Here is a 27147-nt window from a genome sequence, read left to right on the forward strand (position 1 = left end):
ATTACCTATCTGAAAATTACTGTATTTTTCAAAAGAATCAGCTATCACCAACTCCTATTTCTATACAGTATTAGATATTTAAATACATTTTATAAAAGTAGTAGTTGAAGTTGCTTTCAATCTCTTAACGCAATTCTTATAATTCTTAATCACATTTAAAAGTTGTTTAAAAAGTTTGGTCAATTAACTGCTAAAGTTATTAGCTTGTAACAAAATTAGTATTTAGTACATGGTAAAATATGGTTATACAATAGGTTCTTAAATTAGATTATAAGTAATTTTTAATGTAATAAAGGAATGTAATTTCTTTAAGGGAATATTCAACTGCATATATTTGATGAATTATTATGAGTGCATAAAGTCCTCCCTCTACAATTATTACTTTTACTTTAACTTCCAATCATGCCTATTTTCAAGTTAATTATTTAAATTACAGTTTATGTCCAGTCTTGTAAAGTAAAATAAAAAATAAAAAATTCTAATATAGTAATATGTGTTTTGTATATGATTAAAAAATTTAAAACAAAAAAAATATAGTGAAATAAATGTATAATACAAATAATAAATAAATGTATAAATGTAAATGTCTATGATATCACAGAACAATAATAATATACTTCTAATTGCTATCATAATATTACTAAATTGTATAGTTTTTAAAAATTGTTATTACGCGGTAATGCTGCATGATTGTGGTTACTAGAAGTTAATGGTGGTTAGGTCAGTGGTAATTACGTCTTTTTCATTCAGTATTTTAGTGTTGCATGGTGGTAGACGGTAGTGTAGTACTGATTAGTGATAAGTATTGAACAGTATTTTATTATCAAAATTCAAAATTTGACTACAATTAATCTGAATTTTTGATCACATCCCACGAATGAGATGTTATAATATATAATTATTTATTATTTTATATAGGTACGTATTACTAATTAATTTAGCATGCTTTAATTACATAGTAAAATACTTAAATTTTGAAACTTAAAATAGTACTAAATAGTACCTACTAAATATCTAAATAGTAGGTAAATAAAAAATTGTTATCTTAGTAATTGGTTACTTTTGTACAATGTTATTACAAAATAATGTTAATGCCGGTGTTCAATAAATAATGGTAAATAGTCTATATTATTAATTAATATAATATATTATAATTGTTATGATTTATTTATCTCTTTCTTTTAACATGATAGTTTTGGATAAATATTGTTGACTATTTCTATAGTATTAATTTTACAAAAGTAAATATTTACCTATGCTATTCAATTTACTAAATGCTTACCTACCTGTTGTATGAATTGGTAATTTTTATTTTGTACTTTAATCTTATTTTTTTTTTCAAGATTTATTACTGAACTACAAATATTACTATTCAAATAATTAATATTAATTCAAAGCCTGTTATATAAATCATTGCATATCATTTATGTTTTGATATTACTTAATACTTGATTCGTTCTTTCACTATGAGTCAATTGTTAAATATACCAGAATCATATAAAGACATCACAACTGCTGCTATAAAAGGAATAATAGGTGAGATAATATTTATGCATAATTTCATTTTGTTTTTAATTAAACTCTTAACTAATTAAGTTGTAACAACAATTATTATTTTAAATGCTTGTTTTCAGGATGTGATAATGACACGGTGATTTGTACAACGGACAAAAAGCTTATGACTTTTTTCAAAGGATGTCTGATGAAAAATTGTAATGTGAAGATTGAAGTTAAACATTTAGAACCATTTCTTGTTTATAATGAACCTAAAATTGAAGTTTATTATATTTTACATGGAGATAATAAAGTCGTAATAGTCAAAGAAGAAGCAAGTCTTAAGGTATAACATTTTAAAATACTTATCTTAAATATGTAAATATACATTTTAAAAAGTTTTTAATCTTGATATCGTGAATTCTAGGTAATTTTAAATCTGATTATGTTGGTAAAAGTATTTAACTATAAATAATTGATTCAATTAAAAACAACTATTGTCAATACCTAATATCTATATTATAATTAGGATTGGATTTTACAAAAGTAGTTATATTAACAACTATATTTTACTGTCATAGGTAATATTATCAATTTGCTTGGTGTGATACAATTTATTTTTTCTTATAGACTCCCCATTTTTTTTTTTTAGTTCTTAAACAGTTATATTCTATGTAAATAACATATCACCATTATCAAATAACTGAGATAAATTAACCACAGCAAAACTTAGCCTACTATACTATATAACTTTTATATTTGTATAACCTATATTATTTATATTTTATTATTAATATTAATTTTTTTTTTACTTTATGATCATTAGATTATTGAAACATATTTCAACGTATATGAAATGGTTGTCCATGATCATAATAATTCAGGAATACCTCAACTTTATATAAGAACTGATAAAGGTTTTGAATTAATTGATATTTTTGAAAATAAGGAACAAATTAGTTTTATACCTCAAGAAACTTCTGTTGTATATACATTTTGTGTTAGCAAATTACAAGTAATGTTTTATATTGTAAATTGTATATTTTATTATATTAATTGATTGTAGCTGCCAGCTGCGATACCTACTGACCTCCAAACATATTCATCTGAGCAACAAGTTCCTTATGTACAAAATGTTACTTAAACCAATATGGGTCTATGGTATACAGCTCTGGGGATCAGCAAAGCTTACTAACATCTATAGAATACAAAACTCTAAGACAAATCACTAAAGCACCATATTACGTTTCGAATTACAAACTCCATCACGACCTCTCCATACCCTTTGTTGCAGACGTGGCTAAAACACACCTTAAAAGATTCTATAACCGCCTTAAAAACCACAGAAACCCACTCATGCACAATATCTCTTCCTTGACTATCCTTGGAAATCCTCCCAAATGACTAAAACGCAAATGGTGTAGAAACTTATTGTCAAACTAATTAAATTTAAATTTTCATGTTTTTTTTTTTATTGTAGTACCTCCATTGGGAAGCTTCTAAGCTCTGTTAACCAAAGCTAGTTTTTATTATTTTTATTATTATCTATTATATCCTCACGTGTTCTTATTGTTTTGTATAAAAGGGATCAAATCAAACATTGTAAAAAACAAAAAAAAGCAACAAATATTATATTGATATTCAATTTAAAACACTCGTCAAAATGTACATAGGTAGTTTTTTTTAAGTTAAAAATCAAAATTATTTGTGACGTCACAATTTTCGTAACATTATTATTTAATAATTCTTTCTTTACTTTCAGTAATTTTACTCTATAAACACTCATATATTATAAAAACAGTAATTTTACATGGATGCATTCCAATTATGTTGCATGTGGGCCTGGGATAGAAAACAATTATTTCACTGACATCCTCTTATTGAATTAAGTTGTAAATATAAAAATATAATGTACCAAGTAGGATCCATTTGAATATACCAGTATATCCACATAGTTATTTATCATGAAATTATTGTTTACTATGATTGGTTTTATATTTTACAGCATTTAAATATATTATATGACACAGAAAGAAATAAAATGTCACAAAAAACTACTTCTTTTATCAGTGCTGTAATGCAAGTAACTAATGATGATATTTCTGATGTTCAACTGTTATCAAATGTTAAAACAAAAAACTCTTGGTTAAAATTATCTAATGAAAATCTTGTGTATGGATTTACTCTTCAAAATACTTTAAAAGTGTAAAGTATAATTTTAATTCATTCATTGTATAAATTAAAATAATTTAAACTGTTTACGTTTATTTAGACCCGTATCAAATCTTAATCTAATACTATTAAAAAACAATAAACAAATTTGGTCAAAATTTCGATATGAATGTTGGGCAGTTGAAAAAAATAAAAGTGGCTTTAATTTTTATAGTCGTAATGAAAATACTTGCATTTCAAATTGTATTGAAAAATGTCTCATGAGTTTGAATTCTGAAAGTTCAATCATAATTACAAGTAAATAATCATATTGTTTAAATATTTTAATTAATATTGTTTGATTTTAGTCTAATATTATTTAAAAATCTCTTTTATAGTTGTTATTGATAATTGGAACACTAAGTCAATTCCATATTTTGTTAATAGTATAGTGTACTTAAATAACAAACATGATGATAGTAAGTTGTGAGTTAAGGTATTTAGAATTATAAGATACTTATTCTTTTTTATTTGTATTCTAGGAATACAATACATTAACTCAGATAAAATTATGGTTACTGCAAACTTATTCTTGGATAAAGAATTTGATACATTTGTTAAAAATGGTATTTTTGGTAAGTTTAAAAGCGTTTAGGGACCGGTCCAATGTGTGATCTACAGATAAACGGCTATCTGTGAAAAAGCGTTGTAGGTACAACGTGTGATCTACCGATAACAGATACCTATATTCTAACGAAAATATAATCACAATCGCTCACAATGTGATAATTACAACCCACAACCACACGAAGATAGTGAAAAAACTTCAAATTATGAAAATGAAACTCCGGTAGAAAATAACCAACGAAATTATGGAAATAGAATACAGCGACCGTGGGTATTTAGTTTTTGGTGTAATAAAGACAACAATACTAAAGGTCGATTTTTCATTGTAGAAAAAAGGAATCGAAAAACGCTTATACTAATAATAGAAAGCGAGGTAGAAATTGGTATAAAGATTTAAAGCGATCAGTGGCAAGCATATAGTTCTCTGAAGAACCACGGATTTATTCATCAAACTGTATATCATACTGTGAAAATGTTGTGGATCGAATACTAGAGCTCATACTCAAACAATAGAGTCGTTGTGAAAGTTAGTCAAGTCCAAGTATAATATAAAAGTAGAAGGTGCATCTCCACTATTATTAGACAGCCAACTTAAAGAAGAATGGTGGCAATTATACCACCCAATACAAACTAAAATATTTGGTGATTTTTTTTATCAGATTTAAAAAATATTTTTGCAGTATGAATATAACAAGCAAAATTATAGCAAGTTAATTATACATTGGACCAGCCATATTTTATTGGTAGATCACACATTGGACCAGCCGTTTATCGGTAGATCACACATTGGACCGGTCCCAGCGTTTAAATGTTATAAGGACATCTTCAGATACTTGAGACAATTTTACATTATATATACATTTTCTTTGGTTAAAAGTAAGAATGTATAGGTAACTAAAGTACACTATTATTTTTGTAATAGATTTTATTTGCATGAGCATAATTATAATATGAAGTGTTTTTAATATTTTATTATTCTAGTAAGAAACTATAATATTAAAGCCACACAAAAATTATGTATTGCGTAAAATATTAATGATGATTTATATTATCAATGGTATTATGTTTCATTATTATGACATACTATATAATTTATAATTTGGTGTCTTTAAGAAATTTAATTATTAATTTTTTAATTTTAATTACTTACAAGGCTTAAAAACTAACTTTCTTATTTACATAAAAAGTATGTTTTATACAATTTATATATGCAGTTTATTTTTTATATAATATAATATTTGGTAATTTAGGTAACAATGTTTTGTAAAATAGCAAAATGTAGATTTTTTTATTATTCTAATATTGTTAATTTTGAAGTTATATTTAATATTCGATTTTGGCTTTTAATAGTAATTACTAATTAGTAAAACATATGATTTAACATAGTACTTTCTTAAATCATAGTTAAATGTATTAATGTTTTAGACAAATTAAAATCATGTAAATCTTTATAATTAATCTAATCTGTTCCACAGAGCTTTTTTTAAATTTATATTGACTCATTTATTTAATTCTTTTTCAATTAACGTTACTGCATATATTTTGTTGTAGTTGAAGATTTGGTGACTTTACGTTGCACTAAATTGGTCTCAAGTTATCAAATTAAGAGTACCATGTGTCTTAAAGATCTAAAAAATATGATTACGGACAATTTTAAGTTTGATGTAAAACATGAATGGTTTGTTCATAGTTCTTTATCATGGTTAAGAACAATTGTATGCTATTTAGATCCAGTATCACCTTTAGAGTATATTCTTAAAGTTTATTCAGAGTATGTTTTTTATTTTTTTAAATACTGATGTGTATAAAATAAAATATATTAAATTTTAATTGAATTGATTTTGCAGCTCATTGGGATATACAAAAACATTTATTCAAATACTGACTACAATCTTATCTGAGCACACTATTATTAGTTACCTAGATACTAAAGTACCAACTTGTTGTAATATTGATACTGTTATTCTAGATTTGAGGGAACTTCGAAATATATTTAAAATACATTTGAATAAACAAATAACAATACCAAGAGATCAATGGAATATCACTCGTTGTAGATTGGTAAGTACTATATTTAAGAGAACTTCGATTTTATTGAACTTAAAAGTGATTTTGTTGTTTATTACATAACAAACATATCTAATATTAATATATTAGTATATAAATCATAAATCTAATATTTACCTTTGCGTTCTTTGTATATATATATTTCTAAACATAACCATGTACAGAATAAGGCAGTCAACCTTTTAAGAATTTTCAACAAATTTTTTGTTTTCTGGTTATTGTGATAAAAACATTTATTGTTATTTAAGATCTACAAGTCATATAATAATTCAATAGTATAACAACAACTATAATATTATGTATAGGAGAAACATCAACTCAATTTATTCACAATATCTATTATTAAACATAACATAAACATGATTATATTTAGCAATAAAACTTAACAGCAAAAATATTTATACATTATAATAAATAATTCATAATTAATGTTCAATTGAACACAACTAAATGTTTTTACATACATGTTTTAAATTAATTGTTTTTCTATTGGTATAGTAATAAAATATTAATAAGTACAATAATTAAATGTTATAATTTTGTATTGTTTCGTATGTATATATAGTACATTTAAACATTTTAAACTAATTTTTCCAGGAAATTTTATATTTAGGTATAATAATTTTATTAATGTATTAAATTGCCAATGAAATATAAGATTTAAATATAATAGTTTTTTAGATTGCTTTTAAATGTATGTGTTTAAAATCACATGTAAATATAACAATTCAAATAAATCATATTATAAAAATTTTTATAGTAAATTTTTATTGGTAGATATAAATAAAATTTATCTTTAGATTAAATAGATAATTTACAAACATAACCTACAATTATATGTCAGTCGTTTTTCTTAACATCTCTAATAATATATTAATTGTTTTAAAAGATACCAACAATGGTACCTTCATTTAAATATTATACTTTATCCTTTTTTTTTTTTAATTCAAAGCTTTAAACTGATTGCATGACTCAAGTATGACAATGTAAGAAATAAAATAATTGAAGCAATTTGATATTATTTTGACAATAATATTCAGAAAATAATAATAATATTTATAAAATATATTTTACAAAGAATAAAATGAAATAATTTTTGTTTAAGTGGCTTTCAATTTAAATATACAACATAATATATAATATTTAGTTATTATTATTTAGTAACAAAGTAATGAAAGATAAATCAGTCCATTATTAAGTATAAAAATTATCTTAATACCATTGGTAATCAGTATTATATTATATCCATTTTAGATGTTAGTATATTTTGTTGTTGTTTTAGTAAGTTTCTAAACAAGCAATGAAATGAATATATACAATTTTATTGTAGATAGATTAACATATTTGTTATCACTAAATGTGGCCTACATTTAAAATAAATTATAAAGATAATGTAAACTGAAAAATGCATTTCATAAAAATAGCTACTTTAATAAAATGTTGCTTTATTGTTTGATTGTTTTATTTTCTGAAATTTATGCAATAATAATAATTTAAAGTTTTAATAAGTCACACATTTTGTCTACATTTAATTATACTACCATGTGAATCAAGTTCTTATTATAAAACACTTTAATAATATGATGTCTGTGTACTATTTGTTTGCCCTGTCTGACCCACATACAATATAGTAAATTTGCATTCAGAAGAACCAATTTTATGTTATTAACTTTAATATTAGAAATAACCAACCTTCCATTCATTTTTTTTTCTAATGAATAACATATTACTTAACTTGAAGATAAGAGCATTTTACCTATATGTTTTTAAGATATTTTAATCTCGTGAGTATATGTATTATAATTATATATTTTCTTACTGTTCATTTAACACAAAAAAATTGAATATCTTAAAAAAATCAATATACAAACAGATATTTCTTTTATCAACTTACACAAAAGGTCAAATCACTCTTAATATTAAAGCTAACACCACTAGATTAGATCTCCTGAGCATAAAATTGGCATATTGTGCTTACACGTGTGTCAAAGAGAGAAAACAAATGGTTTGCTGACATCTTGTTAGGGAAAAATGTATATTGATTTGTATGTAAAGCTTATTATACTTAATATAAATAATTAATCCTTAATATTAGGTGATTAAAATAATCTATAATTGCACTCAATCCAGCCTCATATGAAAATATATTTTCACATATTTTATTTACAATTTTTAGATACATAATATACTACATAATAAATATATATATATATATATATATAATAATATATTTATTTCATTTTGAACACATGTTTTAATTTTTATGATTTAAAAGTCAAAGATATACAAATTTTAAGTCATGTGGTTCCTTTATTCAAATGTATTGCTATTTATTTAATTAAGAGATGATAATATTTATAACACATTTTTGAAAATTTTTATTTCAGTTGATGTATAAAAAATATTTGAAATATTTAAGTTTATTAAAGAGTTTTTTAAGATTATCAAGAGAAAAAATTTTAATCTTCATCATAATATAATAACTTTATACTATTTTATTATACATATTAATAATAATAGCCACTATATATTAAAAAAATAAAATGTGTCTTTTACGATATATATAGGGTGTTTAAAAAAAGTTATTCTTAGGAAATTAATGGAGATTCACCTAATTGATTTGAATGAAATTGATTTTTTATCAATTACAGCCTTAATATAAAGACATTTTTTAAAATTCTAAATTTAGTTTTATGGATATTTACGAATTTCACATTTTACAAATAAATCTAATTTTTGGTACTTATATTGACTAATTAAAAATAATAAAATAAAAACTATATCTTTGGATAAATAATAATCACCAATCACAGTAATTACGGTCTGTACGTGATTTGAAAAATTTGAAATCTGTATCTATGCTTTCTGCTCCAGATTCATCTGTATCTAGACTAGTTGCTACCACTTTGTTGAGAGATTCATTTGATTCAGTACTGAGATACCCGGAGTCTTCATATCTGTTATGATCAATTGGCGAACTTTTGACTGTTTGTTTGTCAGAAGCACCAGCCATGATATTATGGGTTCGCTGGTTAAATTGTGAGCTAGCGCAACTGGGTTGCATGACTCTGGGCTTGCTAGTGCTTCTGACACAGGCGTTTTTTGGAGGCTTTTGTACAGACAAAGGTGATGGACACCTTTGCCTTCGAGAGTGTTTTGGATCTGGTTTTAAGTATTTGGCTTCGATTTGGCTCATATTCCTTCTCTTTTGCACATCAGCCATGACGTTCTTGGCTTCGTATATCTCTAATAAACTACCAAATCCATTATTATTTATGCTTTTAAGACTATTAAATTGTTCTAATGAGTCCGAAGAGTATACTGCTTTCAAATTTGGTTTTAATTTTGTACAGTTTCTATCTAATGTGTCTGGTTCAAAACTGTCTGAATCTTCTACTGGATGATTGTCAGGACAGTCTTCAACTTCAATAGTTATTTGACCTGGACTCTTCTTTTTAATCTTTTTATCCAGTGAATTATTAGGTGACATACTAGTGTTAAAGTTATCATTTACGTATACTTCGCTAACCAAACTATAACGTTCAGATGACCTATTAAGTATATCGGGTAAGATTTCCTTTTTCGGTTTTTCTCGTATACAGTCTGGACCAGATATATGTTCATAATAGCTTTCTCTTTTTGTGATAGTATCATAAGTATATGTGGTTCTAATGGTAAGTTCTTCATCCATTGGTAAAGCAGAATTACTTAGAACTGGACTTAGGTCTGGTCTAATGAATCCGTACTCTGACGGTGTATGATATCCACATTTCTGCCTGTAATTCATTGATCTTTCCAAACTATCGCACTCAATGTTAATACCCTCTTCCTCATCATCAACATCATCATCATCATAGTTGTTGTCTTCTTTTTCTTCTTCTTCTATTTCCACTACTTTTTTTTCTTCTACTTCATTAGTTTTTGATTTTAATTCATTTTCCTTAAGTTGTAAGTCCTCTACATCATCTTTTGCTTTTAACTCAATGGGAATACAAGGAGCTTGATTTTTCTTTGGCTTGGTAACTTCTATAGGTACATTCATCAACCATTTTTGTATTGTAGCTGATTTAATTTTGAATTGAGTTTTACATTTATTGCAAGAACTTAATGGTTCATTTGTGTCTTCATTTGTATCTTCTAGAATCGCAATAAGATTTGGTGTGAATTTTTTCATTGTTATTTTTCTTTTTGCTTCGTGTATCACTTCACGAATTTTTTCCAAAAATTCCATCGCTGCTGGTGGAGGAGCCTAAAAATAATTATTTATCTTATTTTATTTAGTTAATTATTTTTAATTAATATTTTACTTTTACCATTAATAATTCAAGTTCAAAATAGTCTGGATTGAAGTAAAGTTTTTTTCTTGGGTTAGCACACACTATTGATCTAATATTATCTGGTCGATCTTCTTTGCTATCCAATGTTTCTACTATTGAAATATCCTCTTCTGGATGTTTTTCTATAGAATTTGAATCTGAATAATACATTGAATGGCCAACACACGAATTGAATGATTGAATAGGGTGTACAATGGCTGTTGTTAAATTTCTCTGTAATAAATGCATAAATTAGGTACTTAATTAATTATTCTAGCATTGATTTAGTAGGGTTATTTTTTATACCCATTGTTTTAGGTAGGTACTTACATTAATATTATTATTTTCCACCATATCTATAGAAGGTTCTCCTTGTGTATTTATACTATAATTTCTATCTTCATCTGACTCAAAGGCTTCATTATCATTGTAACTGTGTTGTAACAGAGGATTGTTTTTTATTATACCCTCTTCAGTAATACCATTTGACATTAATGGATTTTTAAACGCTTCTATATCTCCATTTTGTCCTTTATTTCTCCCTTTACGAACATGCAAGTACAACAAAATAGATGCTACATACATTAGTCCTAATAGAATAGAACAAATCGCCACAGCTATTAGTTCACTTATTGTTAATCCTGAACTTGAAGCATTATCTGATGATCGAATATCAGTTGAAAATAAAACTTCTCTTACACCTAAATTAGTTGCAGATCATATTATTTACTAAAAACATTATTATGCACTTTTTATTATTTTTTAATTACTTGGAGTTCCTGCTATCCTAAATGAGAGGCAAGGTGTTATGGCTTGATGAAAACTGTTGTCATAGTCTTGTAATAATGTTTCTTTACAAATCATTTCGATCAATACTAGCCTCCCTTCGATGTTGGTCCTCGAATGTAAATCACCTAACCACTAAAAAATATATTCGATACATAAATAATTGTAATAAACCTTTCACTGCTAATTAAAAATTAGACTATAATAAATTAATAACTAATAATTTCTGATTATTATTTTATCTTAAATAATAACAATAAAGGTAGGTATTTAATAAACGTCCGTTTTACATAAACATTATGAACAAACTTAGAATATATTTTTATACTAAAAACATGACAGATTTAGAGATTTTACAAATTAAGATTATAACTGTTTTAAAGTAATCTATGTTTTTTTTTGTATTATCGGTATATATTTTATTTATACGTCATTAATTGTAAATAAAGGTACAGAAATAGGAAAGAATAAAAAAAACTGCTCAATAATAATATTGTTTACAAAAATATTTGAATAATTTTCTCATTAACACCACGACGGGGTACAGTAGGAGTAATTTGTTTGTAAAATATAATTTATTGTTACAAACTACGAGTACTTTATTTTCAACTTCAAAACTTCTACAGTTTTAATTTTAAATGATCTAATAATAAATCATAAAATATTATAATAAATATTTTTTTTAAACGAGAAATTATTTTTCTATTTTTGAATTTTAAATTATTAAGCAAGTGATAAACAATTGATCTTAGGTCGTACACTCGTCCATATATCATTTATTTATTTACCATTCATTATTTATTGTTGTTTTTCTACCAATTAATAAAAGAAGAAAATCCGGTATATATGTTATAAGAACTAGATTTTATCTATTTACATAATAATCGTGTAACATTGTGTGACATTCTAAATCCGTACTTTAAAATAATTATTTTAAGCATCTTGTTCAAAGTGTTTTGGTAGGTATTTTTAATGTTTATCTTTTAGGTATCTTAATGATTATTTGATGTAAGTATTTAATATATGTATATATATAGTATATTTTATACATTTTAATTATTACATTGGAACATAGTTATAGTAGCTATAAATTATAATACTAATATACACCATTTAGTTGTCGTGATTAAATGTTGAACTATAAAGACATATACGTAGAGTTTATTCGATTTAATTTACTAAAATTATAGATATCAGTTGATGAAAAAAATTTGATTTATCTTTATTAATATTTTATAAGTTATAAAATAAATTATAAATTATAACTTATAAATTGTATAAAATCAGAGTTTGACAATAACAAAAATAAATACTAATGAAATAATGAACTTACTAATAACATTATGTGTCCGTTTTCGCGGTGTATTTGGAAAGGGATTTCGAAGTCTGATTGGTTTTTAAAATTTATCCAACCTCCTCGAGTTAAATATTTTGCTTTTGAAATAGCACAAATAGGATACTGCATACCTGTAAAACAGTACGATATATAATCAAATAAATAATTGATTTTTAATAATATAAAGTATTATGCATTTTTGCTATTTACCAATTATTTATTATAGTTGTATTAACTAATATAATTAAACTTATATTATAGCATATAGATGCCTTTTTAACTTCTTTACATTTGAAAAAACAGGTGATTTTGAATAATAACAGTTATAACTTAATTATTCGTATTCTAAAAATAATTAATTTCAATGCTTGTGGTTTGGTATGGCCTGCTGTCGACACTTAGTTGCGCACCCTCCTGAGTATACGAATCGGCCGGTGTTGCTAGCTCCTAGATGGGTGATCAGTGATCACCCGGAATTTTTAGCAACAAAATCCTTGTTAATACATACAATATGACGTGTTACCAAACCAATCACCCCCTCCCTATAAACAGCTAATGGCCTATGTTGCCGGGCTCGGGGTCAATAAAAAAAGAATTTGTAACCATAATTTAAGCTTTAATTCAAAATCATTTTATTCTATAAATGTCTTGATTTAATAAAAATTAATAGAATTCATCATTAGTGTATTATGTATTGTGTAGTGACCCGGAAAGAGCCGAGATGGCAATGTAGATCGTCTATATTTTATCAGGTGAAAAACACGATTATAATGATAAAAAATATCATCATATGAGTAAGATAAATTACATATTGGCACAATGGTACCTGTGACCTGTATCACGAACACACATTGAAAATTTAATTAGTGAATAATTGTTGCTCCCAGCTAAATAGTAAAAACATAAATATTTTAAGTTATTTTATTTTCAACGATGGTAAAATAAGTACTTGTGAGCTACAATTGGTTTTAATTGGTAATAGTCTATTTAAAACTAAAATAATATTTCTGTCTTTGGATATGTATGTATAGAAAATACTAAATAACCGCTGACCGCGTTATATATTTAAGCATGGTAGGTATTGAGTTAAATAGATGCCACGAGGCTCTGTAAATTAACGAATACCACGTGCAGAACTGCAGATATCAACTCCGTAAATTGAATCTGCTTGAATAAGTTCTGTTATAACGTTATTAAAGTAAATATTATATCTACAGCAAATAAGATGTACTTATAGTTTATACTATAGCTAAATACCTGTTATATACCCTCAGGATTGACACGTGCATTCCATACGCATAAAAACTGAATTTTTACATCAACATCAAAACACTTAAATTATCATTATTATGTATCTGACTCCAATAATATATTATATATATATATTTGCTATTTACATTCCCTTTTTCAATTGAAGATTATAGATATTATTTTTTAGAAACAACCTAGCAATTAATATGTCTCCATTACATCTTGGATAGCCTGATAGATAAGATGATATATGCACTCATATTACACAGACATGTCATTTAGGTGCATATTATAGAAGTACATTCATATTATCTAACTAATTTAATGTTTGTTTTAAAATTTAAAAATAATAAAAAATACTATAACGCATATATGTTGCCAGGATATTCTTTTATTCTTAAAACCACATTAGCAATAGTTTTTTTTTATCATCGAATGTTAAAATCATAGATACCTACATATTCTATGAGATCCTCAAAAGTAATAATGTATTTATAATTTACTTATAAGGAAATTTTACCCACATTTTTTAATTTTTTTTACTGTTGTACAAGTGCTTAGAATCAGTATAAATAATTTAAGTTCAGCAGGTCATGTTGATCTTCGATTGAATTGGCTTAATATTAAACCTTATAATTTTACGGCATTGAATTTTGAAACAAGTAGGTAATAAGTGTATAGTGTGAAGTATTAAAATTAAAAAATTTCATAAGTCGTTAAGAATTTAAAATATCAAAAACGTTACAGACAACAAATCACAAACAAATTTATTGTAAACACTGACAAAGACAACAAAAACGGTTAGGTTAGGTTGAAACGTCCTTTAATTAATATTAATTAGTTTTCTATTGACAATGCAGCACATTCAAATGTGAACCAACTTGCCTACTACTCAACAAAATATTTTTATTACTCTGCCTAAAACTAAATATAACCAACCGAAATAATATTATAGAATTATAATTCTGCGTATTTTGAAAATATATTTAATATATATAATTTGTATCACTGATCATGTATTTCTGTTAAAAATTTAGTAGGTATAGATAGTTGGATATGTATTAAGTGTATTTATAGGGAATTCTTTAAATAACGAAACAAGTTTAACTTGTATTTTTATGCTTTTCTGCGTCCATTTTGAAACAAAAACCATAAATTTAATATTATCTAAAATAAAATACATACCAGCAATTTTAATTTCAGCACTAGGATACACGATTTGTCCTTGTAGTGGTAGAAATACGTAAGGTATCTTTTGTACCGTTGTGCCAGACACGAATGAAGCTAACGAACACTCTGTGAACAGTTAAACAATAAACATTACATTTAAAACAATAATATAAGATTTTAAAGACATTTTTAGTGTGTTAATAATTAACTCGGTTGTTATTTACGAACTGCCAACTAGAATTTGCTTTAACATAAGGTATATATAACTTATAATTATATCGTCTAGTAATGACGGAATAAAAGTTGTACTCATAATAATATTAATTCTGACGATAATGAGTAATTTTTTTTTTGACTATATGTATTCTTATTGCCCATTGGTAAATGAATTGCAATTTTGAGATATAGAAAATTTGTATTTTAATGAAATCTCGAAGAGTTATGATATGTTCCTGTACTTTCCTATATATAATTTAGGACATTTAGGTAGAAGTAAAAATTCTGATTAACGGTTCATCAGCCTCCGTGTAGGCACCTATACAATAATAAACAAGCCAATAAAATATTCAGGATTACAGGCAATACATAAATGTGTTTTTACGACCCAAATTAAATGTACATTCTACAGTTAGTCGTTCACAATCGGTGACTTTATATATAGACATGCCCATATATTATAATATATATAACGTCGTTTGTAAACATTTTTTTCTAAATTATTACGTTGAAGTCGTTAGAAAACAAAAATGAATAGCTTTATTATAAAACTAAGATGTTAGTGAACAATTAGAATGTTTTCCTAAGTATCTGTCGTGCGCGTCGTCTAGAGTTGACATTTTTTTTAACGTTATCGAAACACTTAATTGTTATGCTATTAATAATTGCTGGCTTAATCCATGCTGTCAAAATGTATAATGCTGGAATGTGGTGGTGGATAATCGAAGGCCTGAAAATGTGTCGATTTTTTTCCAACCGTTGTTTTATAAATTGTTTTACATTATTTGGCGAGGGGTTGTTTGTTCGAAAATTATGTGTACGAATGAAAAGTGTTTGAATTTTATATGTTCGAATATTATGATTGTGAATGAGTGTGTCTAAATTAAAAGGGTTCGAATGTTATCTGTTAGAAGTTAGAAGATCGATCAACCGGAAGAAAAATTTATTTTTATTATTATTTATAATTCAATTATACAATTAAATATGATATTATATTATTTAAAAAAACAAAAATGTTTTAAAAAGATAAATTATAAGCTATTCCTCTTAAAAATTCTAAAATATTAAAATTAGCATTGTCAGCATTATTTATAAAGATTTTTAATAGTTCTTCTCGTTGTTGTTTGGACTCTTTGAACTTTTTTGGATGCCAATATTGGTCTCGGTATCAAAGGCACCGCATATAGGTATAATGATCACTGCACACATGTTCCGATACGAATAAAATGTAATCTCGATTATCCCGTATCGTTGTAGTCATTGGAATGATGACTACGAATTTCTATATATATATAATATGGCTGCAGGTTTATTGCGCGATCATAAAAGTATACCTATTATCTGGTTATTGATAAATTATTAGGGGCATTATATATTTATTGTATCTGTGACTATGAACGATATTCGTATACTCGTAATTATGTTCAAATAGGAAAATATAACATTCGTAGTTCGTACAATATACGATTCGAACAGATTTGTTTGAATACTCAATTTGAATAGGTACATACATTCGTACATCATACTATTCGAACACAAGTCCATACGAACAGATTTGTTTGAACACTCTTCATTCGTACACTCCCCACATTATTTTTGTGTTGATAATTCGTTTTGAAATATATGATCGACATAATGTTTGTCGATTTCTTTAATATTGTTACATATCTGGTGTTTCTGTTGTTATAAATCATTATCTTTTCAAAAAGTATTAATGTTTTTGCATTGTTTCTAGTCAGTAGTTATTTAAAAATTACATTTAATATATGTAGGTATATAATAATATGTAATTATGTAATACCTGTAATATATATATATATATTAATTTTTTATCCTTTTAATTTTTTAAGTTAATTACGTTTTTGAACGACAAAACACAGTTTTAATTCCGTATTCTAAATCAGAATATTTTTCTTAAGTTTTTCGATACATAAAAATGGAATTTAGGACGAGTAATTTATGAGCTATATGTATTTAAGTGTAGATGATTGAAGTAGTAGATTAAAATTTTGTGTGGTAACAGCGTACCATTTCACTCAGCTCATTTATAATAAGTTATAACTCATAAACTTGTTCTTCACAAATTAAATTTTCATGTATTGAAACATTCAGAAAAATATTCTGCTTTCGAAGACAAAATTAAAAATGAATTCGCGTGCCGAAGTTCGCCATCCCCAGTATATAGGTAGTAATGTAATATATAGTATGATGATAGTATAGTATCTATGATGTGCATTGGCATCACGGGCCAACTATTTGAGTAGGAAATAAAATTAATCGTTATAAATTAAATAAATGTTGTATATTATGTTGTTGATCGGGATCGATTTATGGAAATTTTGAAGATTTGAAAATGTTGTGTTTTCTTTCTATATAAACATCTGAAAGGTTATATTTTACTTGTTTACTTCTCTTTGGTACGATCACGATGATCTCATTCCGGCCGGATATTAGCATGTTATTAATTGGTTTGGTACTATAATAATATGACTATTTTGGATAAAAAAACCACACTTTCGAGCTTCTAGTATAATAAAACTGTTTTACTAAAATAGTACAATTGATCCATCATTAAATAAACTAAACACATTTGTTTTCGAAAAATGTTCAATAACGCGAGTGAAGAATAATCTAATTGAATGAAAAAAATCTCAAGCTATATATAATATTAATAAGTTATCTTTCATGATAACGAAAATGTATTCATGTGTCCAATATGACAAGCAAACAATTGAAACTATAATTTAAAAAACCAACAAAATAAATCCAGATGAAATATCGCTTTGGCTATTTACTGGGAAAATATTCATATAAATTGTAGAAAATTTGTAAATGAGGACTTTTTGTTTGGAATGCGTGACGGAGTTTATTGTACATACCGTATAATTGTTAGTAATATACATTTGAATTATGGGTCAATATGTAGCGTCAACGGATGATTTGGTTACGGTTTCAGTTTTTATATGCTACATTTTTATCACGAATTTAGTTTTTAATTTTAATTTGAAATTTTGTTTGTATTAGATATAATCTAGGAACATACTGAACGTAAATTATAAATACTTATACTTAAACTTGCTTATAAATTACAGTAAAAACTATTGTTAAAGTATGATTTTTGCTTTTTTTGGTAGATAAAGTAACATTAGGAATGATAATCAATCTACTACCATTGAAAACTTTGTTACTTAAAATAATATCACAAGCCTTGCCAATAATTATTTAAAAGCGTTGCATTCGTGATTTAAATATTTGCATTGTATATATGCAATCATATGATAAACTTCTATAATATGATATTTTAAACTCAGAAACATATAAAAATACGACAAAAAATTTTAGGTTGTGATATTCTCTATTACTATTCGTCATTATTTGGATGTTTCAATAAAATATTGTGAACATTTTCGAAATCATGTTGTTATCAAAAATCAATCGTTTGGTTAAACTCAGATTTTTTTTTAAACAACGAAGATGCGACTACAAATTAATTATTATTGATATACGTTAGATTCGTCGAATCCGTGTTACTAGGTTAGCGTTGTTATATTTTAAATTATTTACGTCTTCCGCGTGTACATATTGTTTCCTATCGGATACTCGGATTTCTCTCTATTACGCATGTTGATATTTAACACGGCCGATTGAATTTTTCACGGTTTATTTGCCCACTGCCAGATAAAATTTTATTTTTTTGTTATTATATTCGTATACGAAACTATTGAAACTAATACTCGGCGGCAATGTTCAATAAGTTACATCGTCAGCCGTTCCTATACAATAATTGTATTATTGTACGCGCATGAAAGAAAATGTCGCACATTTAGTATCTATTATACCTATATAAATTCTACCATTCGTTAAACTTATATATTAGAGTTAAGTCATTATGTTTAATAAATAACTATTAATAAGTTATTAATATATAAACTATTATGATTGATAATAATTCCTCGTTTACAGTTGTGTAGAGTAGATTGAGAAGAATTATAGATTTAATTTAAAAAATAATTTGATATTTGTATAGTGGGTACTTATTGTAGAAAATAATTTTCATGGTTAATTAAAAAACCATATGTTTAAGATAAGATATTTCCATTATTACGTATTAGTATTTGAAATGTGATAATGTAAACCAACAAATAATTATCAGAGAATTGTTTCTTTTACACAATTAAAGCTTAAAAAATATTGAACAGTAAAAATGTTATTGATGATGCGGTACGGAAACGCGTTCTATACGTAGGTATATGTACTTGATAAATTACGAAAATCAACCTGGTAGGATGCTGCAGCGTCATAAAATGCACTCACCTCGCAAATCGTCAACACATATCCTCAAGTCGTCCCTGAACACGGGGACGGATTGTATGCACTGACACCTGCAGTTGTCGTTGTGCAACGGTTCCGCGGAAGTTCCGGTCGATTGCTTGTAGCCTCTGCTACCGACCGATGACGGGTAGTCGCGTTCTGCTGCTACGATGCCGTCGACCAACGATGCTGTACCACTGCTCACTCCAACACAAGTTTCCATCGTACATTTTGCGTCTGTGGAAAAGAATCTATTAAAACAACGTTCGTTTTTTCGAAATCGTTATTATTTTTATTTTTTATTGAGGGGGTTGGGTATGGAGACATTGGAGTATTTGTGAGCATAGGCCATAGATTATAACATTAACATGATACTCGGTCGCAAGCGTAGGTATAGAAAAACGTTTCGAATTCGAAGAAAATGTAGCCAACAAATGTTGGTACTTTGTAAAAAAAAAGAACGGCCGAGGCGTGGGTTTTTATATAATATGTATTGGAAATTTTAAAAGATAATTTTATAGCGCATTTTTGAACCAATCCGCCACATTATTTGAAAATTATTACAAATTTTAATTTAAAATATGACACTTTTATGAATTAATAAAAACAAATGTAATAGTTTTAATTATTATTATTATTTTTCATGTATTTTAACTATGGAATAATATTTTTGGTTGATTTTTAACTTCAAATATTATGTAGATAACTACCCTGCAAGATGACTTAAGTTAACGAGTTATACTTGAAATGAGGGCCTGGGGCTTTTATTAATTATTCTCTTGCTGCATGCATTTGTTTACTTTGCACCACTAAGATCTAGAATCGCAACTGTGTTACCGGTGTATAATATATAGATAGGACACGAGTAACGAGTTTGACGAACACGAATAAGAATAAATTGCTCCAATAACAGACACATTGAGGTCTTAGAGAAATGGAAATTTAAACGCTTCGTTACAAACCGTCAATTTGTTCTAAGGCTTTAATCCTATAAATTTTTTTTAATTAAGTTAATTTATGATTGCTAGTAAAATATACTCATTTTCTGTGTAATTAATAAATATATAGGTAGGTACTTACACAAAAAATAATAATAGTGGTTATCGACTTTCATTAAATATAGTATTTTTTAAAATTTTAATTAATCATAATGTTTGTTTGACGTAAACTAAATTCTTTTTGCGATATGGCCTTATATCAAATTAAAAATTTATAGCTAGCATAGCGTAAATTAGAATCTACTTTAGCACGAGATTACTTTTACATAACTGATTACTGATGTAATAGTTTTATATTCAGTCAAGTCGGGCGAATTTTTTTTTATCACATTAATATGCTCCTATAATAGTATTAGAAAATATAACATTTCAATCGGTTGGAAATTGGATGAAGTGGGTATTTTTTTGTCGGAAGAAAAACTGCACCTACCTACTTTGTGTTTTGAAAACGCATTCAATTAATAATTATTGCTCCCCAGTTTATTTTTATAATATGTAATAACACACCTGTTTTAACACACAGGCGTTTTCTCAATTCAGTTGGCTGTATGATATTATAATTATATTTTTTATTTATAGACCCATTTGCGAAGAATGCCCACTTTTTTATTCTTGTTTTTGTTTCTGTTATAACATAATATTTTTTTCTACTCTGTTATTAAAATTGAAAAAATCTTCGTAAGCTTGTTATTTGAATTAATCTATAGTTAGTAGGCTGTATATAAAATTAATACTTAACTCTGTATTAACTATTATTTTATAAAATGCAGTTTGAAAACTATTATTTATTCCCATTATGAATATTGTTAGTTTTTATACCTAAATATACATTTTAATTTTAACTCGACTTTGATAACTATTAATATATACTATACTCGATCCAATGGTATTTAGCGTGAGTCTTTTGTTGATTGTGTATTACTGTCATTCCTTATTGAGATCAATCTGTTTTAATAATTTACCGATACCGTCACGTGCCATTCGTTATCCATATAACATTATGTTAATAACAATAATTATTAACAACAGTTTCAGCCTTCAGGTATGTTGTAAAACTTGATATTCTAACTAATATGGGTTAGGATAATTTATTATGATATCGGTAGAAAAAATACAACAAGACGGCACATCAAAGAAAATAATTTGTCAAATAATTGATTTGAAAAAGATCAAAGACGATAACATTATTCCTTATTGTTTATTTGGTATCATTTATATAGACCTAATATTTTTAATATTTTAGATTCTAAGCGGAGCGAGGAATGTATTGATTTTACAATGATGTGGTTTTTTTTTTGTAATTTTTTTTTGTGTCTATCATCACGTTTTGGAGCAGTAAAAGTGCTTCGATTTTCGACTTCAGTACCTCGTTCGATCAGAAAGTGAATCTAGTTGGTACTTTAGGGGGGGGGGGGGTCAAAATTCCCGATATTTTTCTTAATAATTGGGATAAACAAACTAAAAATTAAAGAATAAACGGGAATTTTTACACACAATCAATTTTCGAAAAATTTTGGTTTTTGATAACTTTAAAACAAATGACCGTGGGATACTTGAAATTTTCACGGAATGTTTATATAAGTATATTCTATCCACCATGCAGTTTTAAAAAAATTTCGACTTATGTTCAACTATTTATAGGCATATGCAATTTTCGATCATTATTAGTTTTTATTAAATTAATATTGATAAAAATATATTTGTTGGGTAAAAAAGTTTGAAAATGTAATACAAGGCTCCTATAACATATTGTTACAATAGCAGTTGAAAAATAAAAAAAAATGCACTCTCAACTTTTTTTATAAGCATTCAAAGTTTGAATTTCGACAACATACGTAAAAATCACGAAAATTCGCAAATTATTTTAAGCTAGAAATTCATGAAAAATTTCCTTTTTAAATCTGAGATTTGAAAATTTTTAATAATCTATAATATATTCTAGACTGGTAAACCGTCTCCACTCAGAATCGTTTTTCATATATACAATGATATAATATCATTGGATTCAAATTTAATTCTATCCATTACAGTAACCCCCTTGTAACCTATTGTACAGCAGAGCGATAACCACTTTTCCGCTTTTTAAATATTATTTATGCAGATTTGTGTGTTGTTTTATTAAGTAGGTATAGTTCTGAATTGGCTATTTTGAAGTATTAGCTTCATATATATATCGCAACATCGTAATGTTTTTTTAGAAGAAACAATATTAAGTGCCTATGTACTTACATAAGTCGATTAGAATCACTCACGAAGAAGTACCTATTTTAATATATAATTGAATAACTCCTATATATATGCATAAAACAAATAAAAACGAATGTGATTTCGAGCCCACGAAATTGTTTATAAAATATGATGATACTTTTAAATTGAATCGTTGAAAATTTGTGTATTAAAAACTACAATAACAATAGCATTATATAGGTAGTTAAACTATAAATGTAATATTTTATCAAGTTTTTAAGTGTGTATTATTAATTATTTTTGTATGTAAATAAGGGATAATTAACTAATAATAATAATATAGTGATAATAAATCAACTAAATATATTAATATGTTAACATATACATTAAACATTCATACCTACACTAATTTAATATCATCTGAACAAAGTGTTATCATCTTCATAATTTATGGCAAGCTACCGCTTTGAGGCTGCAGATATATATCAGCTATTTGTATATATTTGAATAATTTCTAAAAAACGTATTAACATTTTAGTCATTCTACATACCTACATACATGCCTAATGCACTTAGAGGCCACGCTTTGACGTACACCACAATGATAACATACCTACATAAAAATTTTGTTTTATCGATTTGTCGGCACGTCGTTGTCACCTGTACAGGACGGGCTGTTGGGTTTTCAACCGATTATTATTGTGTCAAGTTTATGTGCCACGCGATCGCAACACTCCTCGATATTATTATTTTATGACCGTAATTTTATTATATGTTTTATAAACCGTTCTAAAACCGTTGGCGTTTGTATACACACATTAATTCTACCGATTTTTGAAATAAGATTTACGACCCATTCCTCCGTTATATTATTATTATTATTATTATTATAGTCCAATTTCGCGGCCAAGGTAATACATTAGTATGCATTTGCTGGCAAAGAGTTTATCTGCTGTGCAGTTCACCGCGGTCGACAATGTCACGATGCAGTCAACTTACCAAATTATATTATCCGTTTGTAAGAAATTAATAATATAAAATCATTTGTTCAATGTACCTATTTGTTATTTTTTTTTATCTCAACTATTTTTCGCTCAATGTATTGAACAAAATTTAATTTAATTTCCTAAAACAGATAGAAAATAAGCTGAAAAAATTTTCAAATGTCTGCATAAATTATCCTTATAATTCGGCTACTAAAATTGTAATTTGTTTTTAATTTTAGTTAACATTTAAAATTGTAGTGGATTTTACTTATTTAAAATAGTAACATTTTACATCCTGCAAAGCAGCGGAATATTTAGGAATCTTTCATGTAGGAGGTCCGTCTAATTTTCCTCACACTTTAAAGTTGGGGGCACATGTGAGCCCATATCCCCCAAAAATAACACATTCATATTTATACCTAGTTATTTATTTTTGACCATATAAAATAAAATGTAAGTATAGTACAAAATTCAATCTTTTAGGACTTAGGCCAAGCGCACACGGTGCAACCGTTTTGGGACAACAGTTGCAAATCAGTTGCAGGCGCAACTGTTTTGTGACCATGGCATCGTATAATTAATGTGACAATTCATTGATGATTTAATCAACTTTTATTAATATGTCCCGATTAATGGTCACATCGTTGCTATTTGCAAGTCTATTAATCCTTTATTGTCTACTACATACTAATACAATTATGTGGGGTCTGAACACCATGAACTCTCCCTAATATGCAACTACTGAAAATGTATGAAATAGATTACACATTTTGGTCTTAAAAATACTCTGTATTGCTTATCGATATCTTGATAGCTCTATTTAATTCGAGCCTGATTACTGCACATACTAGCAAATATCAATATTGCCATACTTAATCTGATACTCATGACTTTATATAGTTTAATATACATCCCCATCACTCCTAAAACTTATATTATAATAGTTTTATTTTTATTATATCAACCTATATTATATAAGAAATATAAAGAAAATGGCTTGACAATAATTAGGTTAGCCACATTAGTGAACATCGATATAAAAAGTAACACTTAGAAATTGAAAAAAATATGAAGTTTAATTGCGATCTAACGGATTTATTTTTATTATTTCAACTTAAGATATAACAATCGTGTGTCATATAATAAAGTAATTAAATGTTTTATCATTTATAAAATACTTGTATATATTTTATTGCCCATAAAAACTATACATATCTAGTAGGTATATTATATATATATGTACCTATATATCTAATTCTGATATACTATATTAAATTATTAATATAAAATACAGTATTATTATTATGTGTGTCTTGGCACCGTTTTGTAGTTATATATATATATATATATTTATATCTACTTATAATCTATGATAGTCAATGTTATGATTATACTTGAACTGTGAACATCCCTCAAGAGACTTTAACGACAGCAAAACATTTTTCACAAGAATTTATATTATTATCTTACCGTGTCGATGTTGTAAAAACACGTTTACAAACATCGGTCTTATACAGATATTACGGAAGTGGGATTTTCTATTTAAATGAATAACGTTTTCAGCTACACTCTATGGCAATTGACAATATCTCATTGCTCCAAATTCCAATATTCAGTTAAAGACAAAGACTGCTTTTATTATTTATGTCTAACGTTATGTTTCATTTAACTAATATAATTCAATATTATATATGTGCCAAATAGGTTGTATGTGTGAACCATTACCGTGATATTAATGATATGACGACGTTATACATTATGAATAATTATATGATATTATAGTTACTATGTATAGTATATTGAAAATTACAATACAAGTTTACCGGTAGCGCAACTAGACATTTCTGGTTAGTGATAATCTGTACCTGCAGTATACTATAATGTATATTATCTTACTATGATTACAATATTTTCAATAAAAAAAGTATATAATTTGTGATTTTCTACAAATATACAAAATGTATGACTCAATTGAGTCCCTGGGACCCTTTCCAAATCAGTCGACCATCAGTTTAATAAAGGTCAATTACGATATGATTTTGTCAAACTATTATCAAAGCTGATGGCATTCATAATTTATATCATATTAATAAATAATAATTACATTTGTTTTTATTAAAATATTGATAAAACCATATCGATGAAAATGGGATCAAAAGTAAATTTGTATGAAAGTCGCCACTGGAATGTTTCTCGGTTGTCGGTAGTTATTATTCGATTGTCAATTATAGCCATATAGTTATAAAGTCCATGAGCTCATAAAATTCTTTAAAATACACCTATTAATATATTATTCATGGAAAAACTGCAATGTTTTAATAAATTAAGAAAAAATGCAATGTTAAATATTAAAAGTAAATAGATAAATAGATCACTAGAAATTTACAATTTTGAGTGTAACTGTCTATAATAGATGTTCAAAAAATAAAAACGTTGGGGACATCATCTGCTCTAGACCCGGAGGGCTTCCTTTCTAGTTGCGCCATCGTTAAATATGTTATTTTCAGTGTTTATGATGTAACTCGTGTTCATCGATATATTATCAACCCGGGCACTTAACCATCCGTATTCATATACACACTGTATATAAATTCGCCATAGAAATACGACTTTACTGCATTTTCGTGACCAATATTTTATTAATAATTTTGTTTCTTTCCTATGCAGACGTTTACCTGACACGTCAAACACGTCTCCTCGATGATGTCGGGTTATAGAAACGGTGGCGGAAACGGTGTCCATCAGGAGAGCGAGCAGGAACAGCGCCTTCGTCAACACCGGTGAAAGCTGCGAACGAGACGTCATATCAGACCTCGTGTCGTCGATGACTGCGCATGCGCGCCACCCTGCAGCACGAGACGGAGGCGACGACAATTTTCGCGGTCCGCTCTTCTTCAGCCAGCACCGCCGTCGCACTCGTCATCCATCTGATCACCAACGTCGGCCGCAAATCTATCTGCTGTACATCGTCGTGTGAAACAAGAACAAAAAAAAAAAAAATTAATTTATCATCTTTTTTACACCGTTGTTTCATATTATATTGTTATGTATATTATCATCGAATTTTTCAATCATATTCACGTTTTGTGACGTATCTTTATAATAAAATATAGTATTGTGAGCATTAGAAACAATTTGAGTTTTATTACATATGAAATATCATGCACACGTAATATTTGCATACATTTTTAAATGATTTTAGTAATAATATTATTATATATTATATACATCCATGAAGTTTAAACTATATA

General features: G+C 26.6%; 2 protein-coding genes across 3 annotated transcripts; one reads left to right on the plus strand and one right to left on the minus strand.

The window, feature by feature from the left end:
• Nucleotides 1-775: 775 nt before the first annotated feature.
• Nucleotides 776-27030, plus strand: LOC107169699 (uncharacterized). 2 transcript variants are annotated; one of them, XM_089222822.1, is made up of 11 exons: nucleotides 776-918; nucleotides 1344-1536; nucleotides 1635-1840; nucleotides 2321-2509; nucleotides 3500-3699; nucleotides 3767-3963; nucleotides 4044-4124; nucleotides 4188-4280; nucleotides 5824-6043; nucleotides 6120-6333; nucleotides 26564-27030. In XM_089222822.1, the coding sequence occupies exons 2-11, from the start codon at nucleotides 1467-1469 to the stop codon at nucleotides 26573-26575; spliced, it is 1482 nt and encodes a 493-aa protein (XP_089078948.1). In that variant the 5' UTR covers nucleotides 776-918; nucleotides 1344-1466; the 3' UTR covers nucleotides 26576-27030. The 2 variants fall into 2 exon arrangements, with proteins under 2 accessions (XP_089078948.1, XP_089078947.1); XM_089222821.1 differs by lacking the exon at nucleotides 776-918 and adding an exon at nucleotides 975-1114.
• sha (shavenoid) lies at nucleotides 6804-26708 on the minus strand. The gene is made up of 8 exons (XM_089222820.1): nucleotides 26572-26708; nucleotides 19729-19962; nucleotides 15214-15324; nucleotides 12775-12908; nucleotides 11426-11576; nucleotides 10986-11356; nucleotides 10653-10889; nucleotides 6804-10588 (listed from the first exon to the last, which is right to left on the minus strand). Exons 1-8 carry the CDS (start codon nucleotides 26699-26701, stop codon nucleotides 9140-9142), a joined length of 2817 nt encoding a protein of 938 aa, XP_089078946.1. The 5' UTR covers nucleotides 26702-26708; the 3' UTR covers nucleotides 6804-9139.
• Nucleotides 27031-27147: the final 117 nt, after the last annotated feature.

The sequence above is a fragment of the Diuraphis noxia genome, unplaced genomic scaffold (genome assembly GCF_037042655.1).
Source record: "Diuraphis noxia isolate RWA-SAM2 unplaced genomic scaffold, SU_Dnox_SAM2 contig0003, whole genome shotgun sequence".
Taxonomy (NCBI): Eukaryota; Metazoa; Arthropoda; class Insecta; order Hemiptera; family Aphididae; genus Diuraphis; species Diuraphis noxia.

Bases quoted from the DNA above. Each gene is read 5' to 3' on its own strand.
- sha (XM_089222820.1), bottom strand. From the start codon at position 26,701: ATGACGTCTCGTTCGCAGCTTTCACCGGTGTTGACGAAGGCGCTGTTC. The intron at 11,577-12,774 runs GTAAGTTCATTA...TATATTTTTTAG, and splicing joins ACGGACACATAATGTTATTA to TGGTTAGGTGATTTACATTC. The intron at 10,890-10,985 runs GTAAGTACCTAC...CATTTATTACAG, and splicing joins TGGAAAATAATAATATTAAT to AGAAATTTAACAACAGCCAT.
- LOC107169699 (XM_089222822.1), top strand. From the start codon at position 1,467: ATGAGTCAATTGTTAAATATACCAGAATCATATAAAGACATCACAACT. The intron at 1,841-2,320 runs GTATAACATTTT...TATGATCATTAG, and splicing joins AAGAAGAAGCAAGTCTTAAG to ATTATTGAAACATATTTCAA. The intron at 4,125-4,187 runs GTAAGTTGTGAG...TTTGTATTCTAG, and splicing joins AAATAACAAACATGATGATA to GAATACAATACATTAACTCA.